The 14,099-nt window shown below is 33.5% G+C and overlaps 1 protein-coding gene across 4 annotated transcripts in view; it reads left to right on the top strand.

Annotated features, from left to right (window-relative positions):
- Positions 1 to 14,099, top strand: part of PPP4R3B (protein phosphatase 4 regulatory subunit 3B) — a 64,549-nt gene that overhangs the window by 22,689 nt on the left and 27,761 nt on the right. For 2 of the 4 annotated variants that reach the window (XM_019425225.2, XM_019425173.2), the window contains exons 5-7: positions 4,403 to 4,480; positions 5,769 to 5,885; positions 7,338 to 7,454. In XM_019425225.2, the coding sequence (XP_019280770.1) occupies positions 4,403 to 4,480; positions 5,769 to 5,885; positions 7,338 to 7,454 (312 nt within the window). The remainder of the gene's footprint in view (positions 1 to 4,402; positions 4,481 to 5,768; positions 5,886 to 7,337; positions 7,455 to 14,099) is intronic. The other 2 variants (XM_019425317.2, XM_019425356.2) reach the window with 2 other exon arrangements.

Below are 14,099 nucleotides of genomic sequence, written 5' to 3'. Positions count from 1 at the left end.
TTATGTCAGTTTATATATTTTCTCATAGATCTATTTGTAAAGGCTATAATTATATAAATCAAGCATAGCTTTAAGAAAAGAAAGTCTTACTCATTTCTGGTCTGTGAGATACATTTATGAAGTAGGTACTGTGAACTACCTGTTGCATATCTAAGGTTTAGCACTTAGTTATCTCTCCATTTCAGCAGTGATGCTGAATTCTGTTTTCTGTTCTCAACAGTATGTGAAAAGAAAAGAATTACGATTATGGTGAGTGACCTCTAAAGGCTCATTTCCTAAAGCCCACCTCTGAGGTTTCCATGTAGAAATTTTTTGACTAAGTATTAGATGTTTCCAGATACCCTTCTAGCTAACTAGGATACGTATCTATAGCTTCTTAAATGAGTATTGGCCTACTGTTGTATGAGTTACATAAGCAAGTGCAAATGTAAAGATTGTATCTATCTGGACCAAAATGAGTTAGTGTAAAGGTACATAACATAACTCCTAGCCTAAATTAGGGTAATTAACTGAGAAATTACATGAAAGCACTTACTGTGGTCACTGGCTCCTGGTATGTACTTTAATACATGTTGAGATTCTCTAAAGCTTGATTAGGGCATAAGAGTTTAGTTAACCTGAATTTTCTAGCTAATTGCATATCAAAATCCCGTGTGCCCAGAATTGAAATTTATACTTAAAAATGTTTTTTATGAATTAAATCCCTAAAACCAATAAATTGAGGTTATTTTCACACAGCTACAGATTAAAGTCCTTTTCAAAACAAGAAGTTTTAACTTCCTTCACTAGAAATGATTGAGGATAGGTATCTCAAATGTTAACATTTTAATACATTACATGTTATCTCCACTATTCCATAAATAAGAGTTGAGCTGAACACAAACCCAGTAAAATCAGTGGTTTTATTTCTTGTTTAACATATTTTGTGGATTTCAGCTTACTAAAAAAGAAATTTCTAAACTTTCATCCCACTTACTAAGGAGCTATGGTAAAATCTCTTCATGCCTTTAAGGAAAAATTTACAATAATTCGGTTCTTCATTTTGTTTCAGAAGTTTTTGGATTCATGTAAGAATTTAACATATTACGTTTTATCTTACTAGATTTGGCGTAGTCTAGTTTGTGTGTGTGTTTTACTTTGGTTTGTTTCATTACTTTGAACTAGTTAGAAATCTGTCCTGTAGTCTATTTTACATGGTGAGAGTAACAAAAACCAGATCGTGCAGGTGACGTGGATTCTAATAATTTTTTTAAAATGTTTATTTATTTTTGAGAAACAGCACTAGGGGGCAAGGGGCAGAGAGCAGGGGACACAGAATCCGAAGCAGGCTCCAGGCTCTGAGCTGTCAGCACAGAGCCCGACACTGGGCTCAAACTCACAGGCTGTGAGATCATGACCTGAGCCTAAGTCGGCCGCTTAACCGACTGAGCCATCTGGGCACCCCCGTGACCTGGATTCTAAATCCATCTCTGTCACTAGCCCTTTGGATAATGTCCACTCTTTGGGCATCAGTCTTTTGAAATTTAAAATTGGACTAGGCAATCTCTGTAATCTCTTAAAGTCTGATCTAATTCCAACTTTCTGTCTTTACATGAGTCTAGTAATGGTGGATGGGTTCTGGGTTTGGGTTTTTTGTTTTTTAACGTTTTATTTATTTTTGAGACAGAGAGAGACAGAGTATGAACAGGGGAGGGGCAGAGAGAGAGGGAGACACAGAATCTGAAACAGGCTCCAGGCTCTGAGCTGTCAGCACAGAGCCCGACACGGGGCTCGAACTCACGGACCGTGAGATCATGACCTGAACCGAAGTCGGATGCTTAACTGACCAAGCCACCCAGGCGCCCCGGGTTTTTTGGTTTTTAAAGTAAACTCTACACCCAATGTGGGCTCAAACTCACGACCCCAGGATTAAGAGTTGCATACTCTACCAGCTGAGCCAGCCAGGTGCCCCCGGGATTTGGGAGTTTTGAGTGCGTGCCTGTTTAATTCAAAGAAAAGTTTGATTCACTTTTTTAAAAAAGGCCCCCTTTTTCCCCATAAGGTTTTGTTGTGTAATTCAAAAAGACAGCCACACACAATTTGACTGAAAATAGTTACAAAGGCTTTTAGGGGTGCCTGGGTAGATCATTCGGTTAAACTTCAGACTCTTGGTTTCTGCTCAGATCATGATCTCATGGTTCGTGGGTTTGAGCCCTGCTTTGGGCTCCACACAGTGCAGAGCCTGCTTGGGATTCTCTCTCTCCCTCTCTTTCTGCCCCTATCCTGCTTGCTCTCTCTCTAAAAATAAACTTAAAAAAAATTTTTTTTTAAACAAAGGCCTTTATGAAAAAGAAGAACTGAAGTGATCTAAAGAGACTAGTTTAATTGGAGAACCAGGTATTTAGGGAGAGACATTACAGTTATATTTATGAAGCACTTTAAGCTGTCAATTAATTGCTTTTTTACTAGTGCACTGAACAGAGTGCTTTTGTAGAGTATTACAAGAATAAGATTAGAAATCAGAAAAAATATATATACCAGGAATTAGAAAACATTTCTCCTAGCAGACGGTAATACTTGAAATTCCCTCCCTAATACATTATGCAGTTCTAGCTTTCAGCACACAAATAATGAATCATGTAAGAAATTGCATTTATCAAAGAAGTGGAACTATTTTCCTATGAAAATATTCTTTAAAAAGTTAAAGATCCTTAGAGAAGAAAGGAGGATTTAATCTGAGAAAGATTCAAGAAGAAAAAAAAATTATAAAAGGTTTAAGTGGAGGTAAATGTGTATTCACCAAAACCTAAAATATGAGATAAAAAGTATTTAGAAAAAGTGATTTGAGGGATAAGTATAAGATTGCATATGCAGTTGAATTCTCTCAGAAATAGATGAGTCAGGCCATAGTATATAAAGGTCTAGAAGTCAGCAAAATAGAGAACAAAACAAACACCATTCTGAGTCAGACTAATGAATGGGTTTGTCTCTCAGTATTCTTTAAGTAACACTGATGGATGGTTAGTGGGAGAGTATGTTACATCTTCTGTGATTGTATCTAGTAGTCTTCATTCATTTTTTTATATATGCTTTATCTTATTTTTTTTAAACTTATTTAAGAGATTGAAACTGCTTCACAGATGATCCAAGCAAAAAGGCAGGTATTTAAGGTACATCCTTAACATGTTATAATTTGATTTTTTTGTCAACCACTAAGTCAAAAATTCTAAGAACATGCTACTTTAATTAAAGTTAATACAAATTGTATTTCATAAAAGTGAATTTTAAAAATAAGTGAAATTTAAAAGCACAATATTTTTTAGCAGATCTTGATGGATCTCCACAAAGTGGATTTCAATATTCATGTCATTTTTTTCTTTAGTAATTTAATAGTCCACTCTTATTGTGGAAAACTAGAAAATAAAGATAAGCAAAAAAATTGCTCATAATCCATCACCAAAACATAATCATAATTAACATTTTAATGTTTCTCCCTTTTAGACTTTAGACACAAATTTATATTAAAAATAAGATTATACAGTATGTACTATATTGTATTTTTGTTTGTCCTTGTAAACAGTGCTTAGAGAAATTAACATATATCTGCCTTTTAATACCTCAGAGTCATCAGTGTGAAAAGCAATTATTGTAGTGCTTTATCATTTCACTGTGTCCTTGGGGACCACAAGAAAATATAAGCCTGTACCCCAAATAACCCTAAATTATATTTCATGAGTTCTTGTGTTTTAAAAGGTTTTGCAGTCCAGTCTTACTGCTGCCAGAATTCTGTCTCCTTTACTGTTGTCCCTGTGCCGTATTTGTAATTCATTTTTCTAATCTTCAGTGGACCGACAATGAACTCTTCAAACTTGTTTGAATTACATTTAAATTAAGAGTAAATAAATAGACCCTGAGAAGAAGCTACAGTGTCTCTCAGTTAAAATGCATGAGTTTTGGGGCACCTGGGTAGCTCAGTCGGTTAAGTATCCAACTTTGCCTCACATCATGATCTAATGGTTCATGAGTTTGAGCTCCACATGGGGTTCTATCCCCCTCTTTCTCTATCCCTCCCCCTTTCGTGCTCAGTCTCTCAAAGATAAATAAATATTTTAAAAAACTAAACTAACCTAAAATAAGTGAGTTTTCATGCATTACCTAGAACAACTGGTTATTTTTGGTCTCCAAATGATTCTTCATAACTGAGGTTTCTGGTTAAATGAGGTAATAGTGTATGTATAACTAATAATAAATGGTATAATCAGGGTTGAAAACTATAACATGAATATGCCCTGGAATTTTAAGGTTTATGATGAAACTATTAGGTTTTCAGGTACTTTTATTATAATTTGTGTAAATCATGTAAGTGAGTATAACTTTATACTTTTGTTAGACTATTTCATAGTAATTATTTCTTCTCGTGTAGGAAGATGAGAAGTTTCTGTCGGAAGTTTTTGCACAATTAACGGATGAGGCTACAGATGATGATAAACGGCGTGAATTGGTAAGTTATTTATTCTTGAAATTCAAACCTTTATTTTTTTTTTAAGTTTATTTATTTTGAGAGAGAAAGTGTGAGTGGGGGAGGGGCAGAGAGGGAGAGAGTAAGAATCCTAAGCAGGCACTGTGCTATCAACACAGAGCTTGATGCAGGGCTCCAACTTGTGAACGATTAGATCATGACCTGAGCCAAAGTTGGACACTTAAACCAACTGAGCCACCCAGGCGCCCCTAAATTCAAACCTTTGAAGTGCACTTACTCTTGGCTAATACAACTTTTAATATTGAATTTGTTAAGAGAGAATTTTTTATAATTAAGATGAAAAGTACACATTTATTCTATAAAATGATTACTCTCAAAGTTTCTCAAACTTATTGTTTTGTATATTTGCCAGTTTCTTAAAGTATTTTGACGTGTGTTTTTTTCCTCCAGTGAGGGAATTCATGTGCTTAAAAATCCCCAAATAAGATATGGGGTTTATGTTAGGACACAACTACAAACTCATACATTTTTATGGTTGTAGATACATTATAGAACGGCTCTTTTCAAAAAACAAAACAAAAGGTAAGGACAGTACTTCTTGAATACATGAATGATAAGTAATTTGGTTCTTGGAAATGTTTTTTTCTTTTGAATGTATGTATTTTCTGAGATACGAACCATGCTTTGGAGGAAGAGAATAATGATTGCTACTTACCAGCAGTTTGTCATTTTCTTTAAACATTATAATCAGGTACTTGGGTTTTAAAAAGTAATGAGAGATTACAGGTTTAAATTAGCCAAGTCATCTTGGTGTAGGTAATAGCCTACTCAGTTTTCTCATTTATAAAATTAGGCCTTTAAACTCGGGAATCTTTTAATGTCCTTTCCAGTTCTTATAAATGAAATTGTACTTTTGAGAGCTGAGAACCCAGCTACCATTTATTTTATATAGCATGTTTCTACAAAAATACATGTTCTAATTCAAAATACATACCTTACATGACATTTTTACAACTGAATCATGAATTGAAAATACTATATGTATATTCACTCTCTGAGACTCCACATACAACATGTACACTGTATGCCTTGGGAGAGTTCATCGTTCATTTTGTGGAAATAATGCGAAGCTTAGTTTTAGTGGGATGCTAGTTTTTAAGATGTTCTTTACAGGTTTTGAGGGGCCAAGATACCCTGAAGAGGCAAGGTCCTTCAGAAGGGCATATCATGCTATGGTATATCACATTAAAGTGAGCCCAAGTTTGCTGTTATGTGTGTCAACTTCTCACTATACTTTCTAACATTGCAGGTTAATTTTTTCAAGGAATTTTGTGCATTTTCTCAGACATTACAACCTCAAAACAGGGATGCATTTTTCAAAACTTTGGCAAAATTGGGGATTCTGCCTGCTCTTGAAATTGTAATGGTAATTATCCAACTTCTTTTCATGTTTTTGAAGTTGTGAATTTCTCGTACCTTTATATTACGTATGTGAAAGTATTTATTATAGTAATGCATATTGAATTGTATAGTTTAGGTTATGATTCACTTGATAGTGAATTACTACAAATGTGTTCCATCTTCAGATTTTTATTAACTTGAATTTGTAATATTAATATGTAAGCACTTGGATATAATATGGCTTCAAGTGAATTAAAATCCCACGTGTGTTTTCAAGACTATTATCTCTTCTGTAGCAATATTAAGTATGTTTTATAGAAATGTTTAAAATGTCTTTCCTTTTTAGACCAGTGAGAGTAGAGTAAGGGCAGACTGGACCAAAGCAGCTCAATGTCTTTCCTTTTTAGACCAGTGAGAGTAGAGTAAGGGCAGACTGGACCAAGGCAGCTCATTCTGCAATATGGGTTAGGGCAGTGGTTCTCATATATATCTGTTTATGATTTTTATCCATTGGTATTATATGAAAAATTAAAAATATTTATTTCATTTTAAAATGATAAACATAAATAATATAACTTATAAAAATAATTTTTCAGAACAAAACATTTTAGTGGAAGAGTGGCATTTCATTTTTTTTTTTTTTTTGGCAATCTCTTTAACATTTGGTTTAACAGAAGACAGCTAGATTCTCATAGCAACTTCTGCATTTAATTTGTTGTGATATCATATGTCTTATAGCCTCTGGAAAACCCCACTATACTTGTGATATACTGAGAGTGAAAAGGGCTGATAATGCCCTAGGATTATTTATTATTATGAAAATAGTTTTTAATTTCATGTGGTTCCTGAAAAGGGTGTTGGACACCTCACCAGGATTCCCTGGACAACACTTGGAGAACTGCTGAGTTAGGGAATGTGTTCAGAATCACTTGGGAGATTTTGTAACTTACGAGTCATGTATCCTTCATGTTATGGATCAGTACCTTAGAAAACTAAGTTGTGGAAAAAGAGTGAAAATACCCAGTATTTTCAAAAGCATCCTCTATTAGGAGAGTCATAAAAGAATCAGTTACTAAAGAGTAACTGGCAAATAAATCCAGGACCAAAGATGGATTCTGGAAAGTTATGGAGTCTTAACTAGGTAACATCATTCACATTTTGCATATATTTAAATCGAAAAAAATTTCTGTACAGTATTTGTAAAGTATTTCTTTATAATCCCATGTTGATTCTTACATTTAAATTCCCTGAATATTTATCTTCGTGGTGGTAAAAACTGGCACAAACTAATCATTGAGCTGCTTAAAAGTTTTTTATATTTGTAAAATAAAAGGAAGTATAGGATGGAGAGATTATACATTTTGAATCCAGTACAATGTCTAATTCCAAAAAGTTGGTGTGTATAGATTTGGGAAAGAAAAGGAACACAGCACAGTTTTTGTTAAGTCTCTAAGTAACCTAATTTTCCTTTTATTAGGGCATGGATGATTTGCAAGTTAGATCAGCAGCTACAGATATATTTTCTTATCTAGTAGAGTTTAGTCCATCTATGGTCCGAGAATTTGTAATGCAAGAAGCCCAGCAGAGTGATGATGTAAGTAATAATGCTATGATTATGTGTGAATTACCTGTAGAGTAGTGTTGGCATACTATTGAGAGAAAAGGTTTAACTACAGTCTTAATCTTCAGTGAAGCAAAATAGTAGATTTCTGATCATTTGTGACATTAGCAAGCCCAGAATATGTGGCATTTGATTTATTTTACAAACTGTATTCAAACTCGTATTGAGATAAATATATTACAACAGAATCGAATTATTTAAAAAAGTTCAAGTGCTAATGACGTATAATTTCAAACCCTTAGCTCAGGCACTTACCTGGTAAAACCAGCAAATTGTTTTCCCTTGTTTAAATGTGTCTTTTTTTTCCCCATGTGAATGAATGTTTAATAATGAGACCAATGTGTTTTCCCACTATGGAAATACTTAAACTTTTCCTTTAAACTGTTTAAGAACGAAATGAACATAGAACTATAATTTAAAGTAGTCTTTCTTATATCAAATACGTTTTAGTATTAAGAAGAAAATGAGTATAATTATGTTCCTTCTTAAAGAAGATTTTGATTCCCATTGTATGATTTCTCATTGCATGAGTTACTTTTGAATTAAAATACAGTTGCTGTTTTGTGTTTAATCTTTTAATTTCTCCTTAGATTTTTACATTCTTTGTTAGATATTTCCAGGGTATTTCTTTTTAAAGTCATTTTATTTTAGAATCAGTTTGAGCTAATGCTACAGTTTTAGGCAGTAGAAGAAAGAGGAAAAAATCTTTAAGTATATTTTAAGGGTTTTTTTTATTAAACCCAAAAGGTGTTAAATCTGACTTTAAAGAAAGTCAGATACCTAGTTTATTAGTTTATAATCTCACTATTGGTATGTGTATCTTAGTGCCAGCTTTACAGAAAGTAACTCTGAAATTAACACTCTTAATTGCTGCATCCTCAGTGATAATGCATTGATTAAGGACATCCATCATAAAATCTCTTCAGGCGAAGAGAATAATAAACTAATTTTTAGAATTCTTTACTCTGAAAGTTTTTATTTGTTTTCTTTAGAAATACTTCCTTGTTTACATTTAATTGATGGATGAGACTTAGAGAAGCACTTACTGATTTTTAACTATGAAAAGTCCCTTTCTCAGTTTTTCATGTTGATAGAATCCTAATCTTCAAGGTCTTTCATTTCTCCAAATTTTCTGAGATCTAGCAGTTTAACAGTTTAAAAATGTGTTGCCTCCAAATAGTTGAGTTAGCCCACAGAAGAGGATAGATTTCTCTCTTTTTTTTTTTCCTTCAAAATTGAGGATTCTACAATTCTACATTGGGTTCCTGGTAACCTTTAAAAAGAGAAGACTTAAACTGTGTATTTGGTGGGCAGTTGATATTTTGATGGCCTTTTAAAATAAATGCACAGCATTCAAACTTTTCTTTCCAGTATAATGGAGCAGATTTGGTTTTAGAACTTGGATTACATATTAAAGTATGTGTTGAGACACAGGAAATATTAACATTTTTTACCATAGTCATTATTTCTAAGCTAGAAGGATAGATTTAGTGATAATTGCTGTCTTTTTATTCTGCCACAGATTTCACATATTTTTATGTTAATGCCCTCCGAAACATTTAGTAAAACTTATTTTAGGATATGACTGGGTAAGTAATCCAGCTATTATTCAACCACTTATTTTGGCAGGTATTTGCATTGTATTTCTCACTTAGGAATATATTCATATTGTTAATTTTTTTAGGTATGATAATAGCATTGAGTTTTTTTTTTCTTCTTAAGAGTCCTTATCTTGTAAAGATTTATACTGAAATAATTATATATAAGGAATTTACTTTAAAATAGTTCTGGGAAATATAATTTGCCTTAATAAAGTTAAAAATACATAAGCTAATCTCTTAGAATTAACTGTTCAATATTTTATTATTATTTTTTTTTAATGTTTATTTATTTTTGAGAGACAATGTGAGCAGGGGAGGGTCAGAGAGAGAGAAAGAGACATAGAATCTGAAGAGGCTCCAGGCTCTGAGATATCAGCACAGAGCCCGACATGGGGCTTGAACTCACAAGCCGTGAGATCATGACCTGAGCCAAAGTTGGACACTTAACCAACTGATCCACCCAGGCATCCCAACTGTTCAATATTTTATATTGAACATAATCATGTTTCTTAAAATTGCATCCATTTTTTAACTTCTTATTTTGAAATAATTTTAAATTTACAGAAAATTTAAAATTCTGTATTAATTCACAATTAATAGTATGAAGAACTCCTATATACACTTCATCCAGGTTCCCCAGTTGTTAATATTTTATCTCTAATTTGCTTTATCATTTTCTTTCCTTGCTTATGTTTATATGTACACATTTACATACAAACATAATTATTTTTCGTTCTAAACCATTGAAGAATAAGGTACAGAAATGATGACACAATGCCTTTTTACCCCTACTTCAGTGTCTATCTATAATTATGTTTATAATGATCAAAATCAAGAAGTTAATATTTTTACGGTGGTATATCTAACTGCAGTCCTAATTCAGATTGTCATTATCCCAAAATGTTCATCTTAGCCAAGACAAAAATGAAAACTTTCTGCTCCAGTATTCAGCAATTTGGTTTTATCTAATGTTTCCTCATGATTCGAGTTAGGTTATTTATTTGTGACAGGAATGGTGCAAAAATAATGTTTCCTTCAGTGCATCCCATCAAGAAATTCCCTCAAATTTAAAAACTGAACTTACGGGTATTTTTGTTCAGACTGTTATGCCATTGCACAGACTTAAGGAGTTGGACCATTTAGTTCTGTAGAATTTGAAGAGCTATTTTTGCATTCTTCTAACATGTCAGAATGGATTAAAAGAAGTATTATTTCTCTAATACTTGCAGGCCTTCAAGTTGCAGAACAAATTTCACATGCATTATTTTCTAATAATTCTTACATTCACATTAAAAAAAAAATGTTTCCACAATATCCATCAGTTATTTTTATTCTACTTCAGAATAATGTTCCCAATCCTGTCATTCTTTTTTTCTTGTTTACTATATTCATGGAATCTAAGATACATGGATGCTAATATTTTTTTATCTTACCAGAGAGTGCTAGTGGAAAATATTTATTTGACTTTGTCATGGTTGCTACTTGGCTGATAGTGACTGTCTAATACCGTGGATTATAAAATGTATCTCAATATCATACTTTAAAAACCAGTATGTGCTTCTAAGAATAGTGTGAGGTTGAAGTGTGGTAATGAAACAAATGAGGATATCATTTCTCTAAAACTTTGATTTAGAAATTATTAAAACCTTGAAAAAATCTCCCTGAAACCTTGGTTAAATTCACTTAAATGTTGCTATTTAGGTGAAGGATAGCAAAATTTTCTTAAAAGGCCAAAACATAAATATGACTTGGTGGGCCTTATGGGCTCTGTTGCAGACTCAGCCTTGCCGTTGTAGTATGAACTGTCTGTAGATGGTTTGAAAACGAATAGTATAGCTGTATTCTAGTAAATTTTTTACTGTAAAAATTTATTTACAAAGTAGGCAACGAGCAAAGTAGTTTTGTAGTTTGCCAACCCCTGACTTACACCCCTTTCTTAGAATATTGTAGGTCAATGATGGTGGCATTTAGAGGCTGACTCTGATTTGAAGGTTACAAATGCAGAAGTTTCTATGGCAGTGTAAAAAGAAGTAAAAATAAAAAAGAAAAGAAAAGAAAAAAAGACCATAGGAATAAGCAGGTTTTAATGGGGAGGGAGTCACTGGGCCCTCTTATTTAAAACTATAAGTTTAAGGGGGAGCAGATTTTAAAAAATGTGTATCTATAAATTTAAGACGGTGTTCTCTTGAATAGATTTTGGTGCTCCAAGATTGATACATATTCACTGGAGTTACTATATAATGGTTTATTTGCGCATCAGGTCATCATTTAGATTTTGAAGAAGGAATTTTCCAGTGGTTTTTTTTGTTTTTGTTTTGTTTTGTTTTACATCTTCATTATTTTGCTGCACTTGTTTGAGCATAAGTTTTTTTTTGTTTTTTCCTAGCCTAATAAATGCCATTGTTGGAGAAGCAGGTTTAGGAAAAATGGATTTGTACTCATAGTATTTTAATGCCAGTAAAGAACTCTAGCAGACAGAAACTAGACAATTCAACTCTAGCTGGCTTAAATTTTGAAATAGTCGTCCAGCTTACAGTGATTTTCTGTTCCCTTTGTTCTGCCTTTAGAGACATAATGGGCCTTGGTGGGAAAGTTAATAAGGGAGAGTTAATAAGGTCACTTAGATAGCTACTTATTGGCTATACCCCAGTTAGAGAGACTGGGTCCTTTGATTCAGCTATTCCTTCTGTTCACCAGGGCTTGCTCTATTGTATTAAGAAATGAAACATGCTGTACAGACAACTTTCTCTATTGTATTAAGAAATGAAACATGCCGTACAGACAACTTACAATGTTGGTAATACTTTTAGTTAATTGATGAATGTTCAACCATTCATTCTTTTGCCTAGGAGCTATTCATTGTTTCTGAAAGATACTGTTACTTTTGAGTGGATACAGTCATGTACTGCAGTAGACTAATTTTAATTGTTTACTGAGATGGGTATACCTCTGGAATAAGACTGTCTAGCTGTTCTATACTGCTCTGTGAGACAGAATCTCTAAATCTGTGGTTAATTCTAATATTATAGAAATTGATTTTTACTTAGTTTGGCAGAATCCGGTAATATAATAAAATAATAATAATAGAACCTAACCTGTATCATAAGGCTTTTTTTTCCCTGTCTCTCAGTGTCTTTCACTGGCTGATGTATTACCACTTATAGCTTCATATATTTTGTCTAGCTTTTTGTTGTTGTTCCAGGTAAAAGACAAAAATTTAGTTCCTATCACTCCATCTTGACCAAAAGCAGAAGTCTGGTTTTGTTTTTATTTTCAGAGCAAATTTTAGTGCAAAAGTCTGGCTCTTATCACAGAATTGGAAAGTTTGTGGATTCATGTCTCTTCTGTGTTTTCTTTAATAAATTATTTTTGTTTCATTAAAGTGACACAAGGTAGCATTAAAAAATAAACACATCTGACACAAGGATTCAGAAGCCAACTTGTTTTAAGACTTTTCACTGTATGTGGCAATTAGTATTCTTGATTGTGAGAAATTCCCATATTTTGTCATTTTCTCCCCTGCATCTTTTTTTTTTTTTAACTGTGATTGTTTTTTTCCTTTTCTTTAACAATGAAACTGTAATAATCATTTTAAAGAGTACTCTCTAGTTTCTGTGATGATGGAAATGTTGAGACCTGTGACAGAAGAGGAGGATAAGGAATTAATGTATTACTTAAAAATGGCTTTGGCTTCATATATCAGAAAAACCAGGAATGGCATCAGCAAGATGACAGAATAGGAAGTTCCAGGTCTCATCCCCACAACAGAAACCAGTTTAACAACCATTAACAGATAAGAATGCCTCCATGAGACTTCCAGAGTCCAGGTTAAAGGTTGTAGCATTTTAGTGAAGCACGGAAATTAGAAAAGATGCATTGGAAAGAGTAAGAACTGTTTCACTTTACCATTGTCACTTCTCAACATAGCACAGCACCAGAAGAGATCCTCTGGGCCTCTCTGGGGAAAGGGAGAGCAAAGTGAGTGAGAGTCTGACATCCCCAGCCTTTCAGAACATTACCCATGAAGGTCATTTCTTTCATGTCCTACCCAGATTACTGAAGAATCACCCCACAACAGCTAAGAACAAAGAAAAGGAGCAGTGGCTCTCAACATTACCACACAGATGTCAGTAACTGGTCCATTACCCGAGTAATGAACTCCATCAGCTGACCCAGCCAAAATCTCTGGCTAGGCTGACTAGTGAAGAACTTTCCCTGCCAAAGCCAGTCTGCAAAGACTGAAAGAAATAACTACTTCTTTAGATGGGCAGACATCAGTGCAAGATTACAGTGATTAGGGAAACTTGATACCACCAAAGAAACAAAAAAAAGTTATGAATAATGGAAAACTGAACTGCCTGACAAATAATTCAAAATAATTGTCATAAAGAAGCTCAGTGAGCTGTAAGAGTACACAGAAAACTAAATGAAATCAGGAAGACAGTACATGAACAAAATGAGAGTTTAGCAAAGACAGAAACTATAAAAAAAGCAAAAGAAATTGTACAGCTGAAGAATAATACATTGGCTAAACTGAAAAAAAGTAATAAACAGCTTCAGCAGCCAACTCAAGCAGATAACAAAAATCATACAACTCAAAGATAAGCCATTTTAAATTATCCAGTCAGAGAACCAAAAGAAAAAAGAATGAGAAATAGTGGAGGAAACTTGTATCAATTGTGGGACACTATAGAGAAATACAGTATACACATTACGGGAACCTCAAAGGAGAAAAGAAAGGCAGAAAGCATATTTAAAGAAATAATGGCTAATACCATCAAGTCAGGGGAGAGATACGGTCATCCAGGTGCATGAAGTTTATATGTCCTCAAATAGATTCAACCCAAAGAAGTCTTCACGAAGGCACGTTACTATAGAACTGTCAAAAGTGATGGAGCAGCAAGACAAAAAAACACCTCTAATCACATACGAGGAAACTCCCTAAGTCTCAGCAAATTTCTCAGCAAAAACCGTGGAAGTCAGGAGAAAGTAAGATGATATATTCAAAGTGCTGAAA

This window comes from Panthera pardus, unplaced genomic scaffold, assembly GCF_024362965.1.
Source record: "Panthera pardus isolate Hobbes unplaced genomic scaffold, ASM2436296v1 HiC_scaffold_25, whole genome shotgun sequence".
Taxonomy (NCBI): Eukaryota; Metazoa; Chordata; class Mammalia; order Carnivora; family Felidae; genus Panthera; species Panthera pardus.
This window is presented reverse-complemented; position numbering and strand designations above follow the sequence as displayed.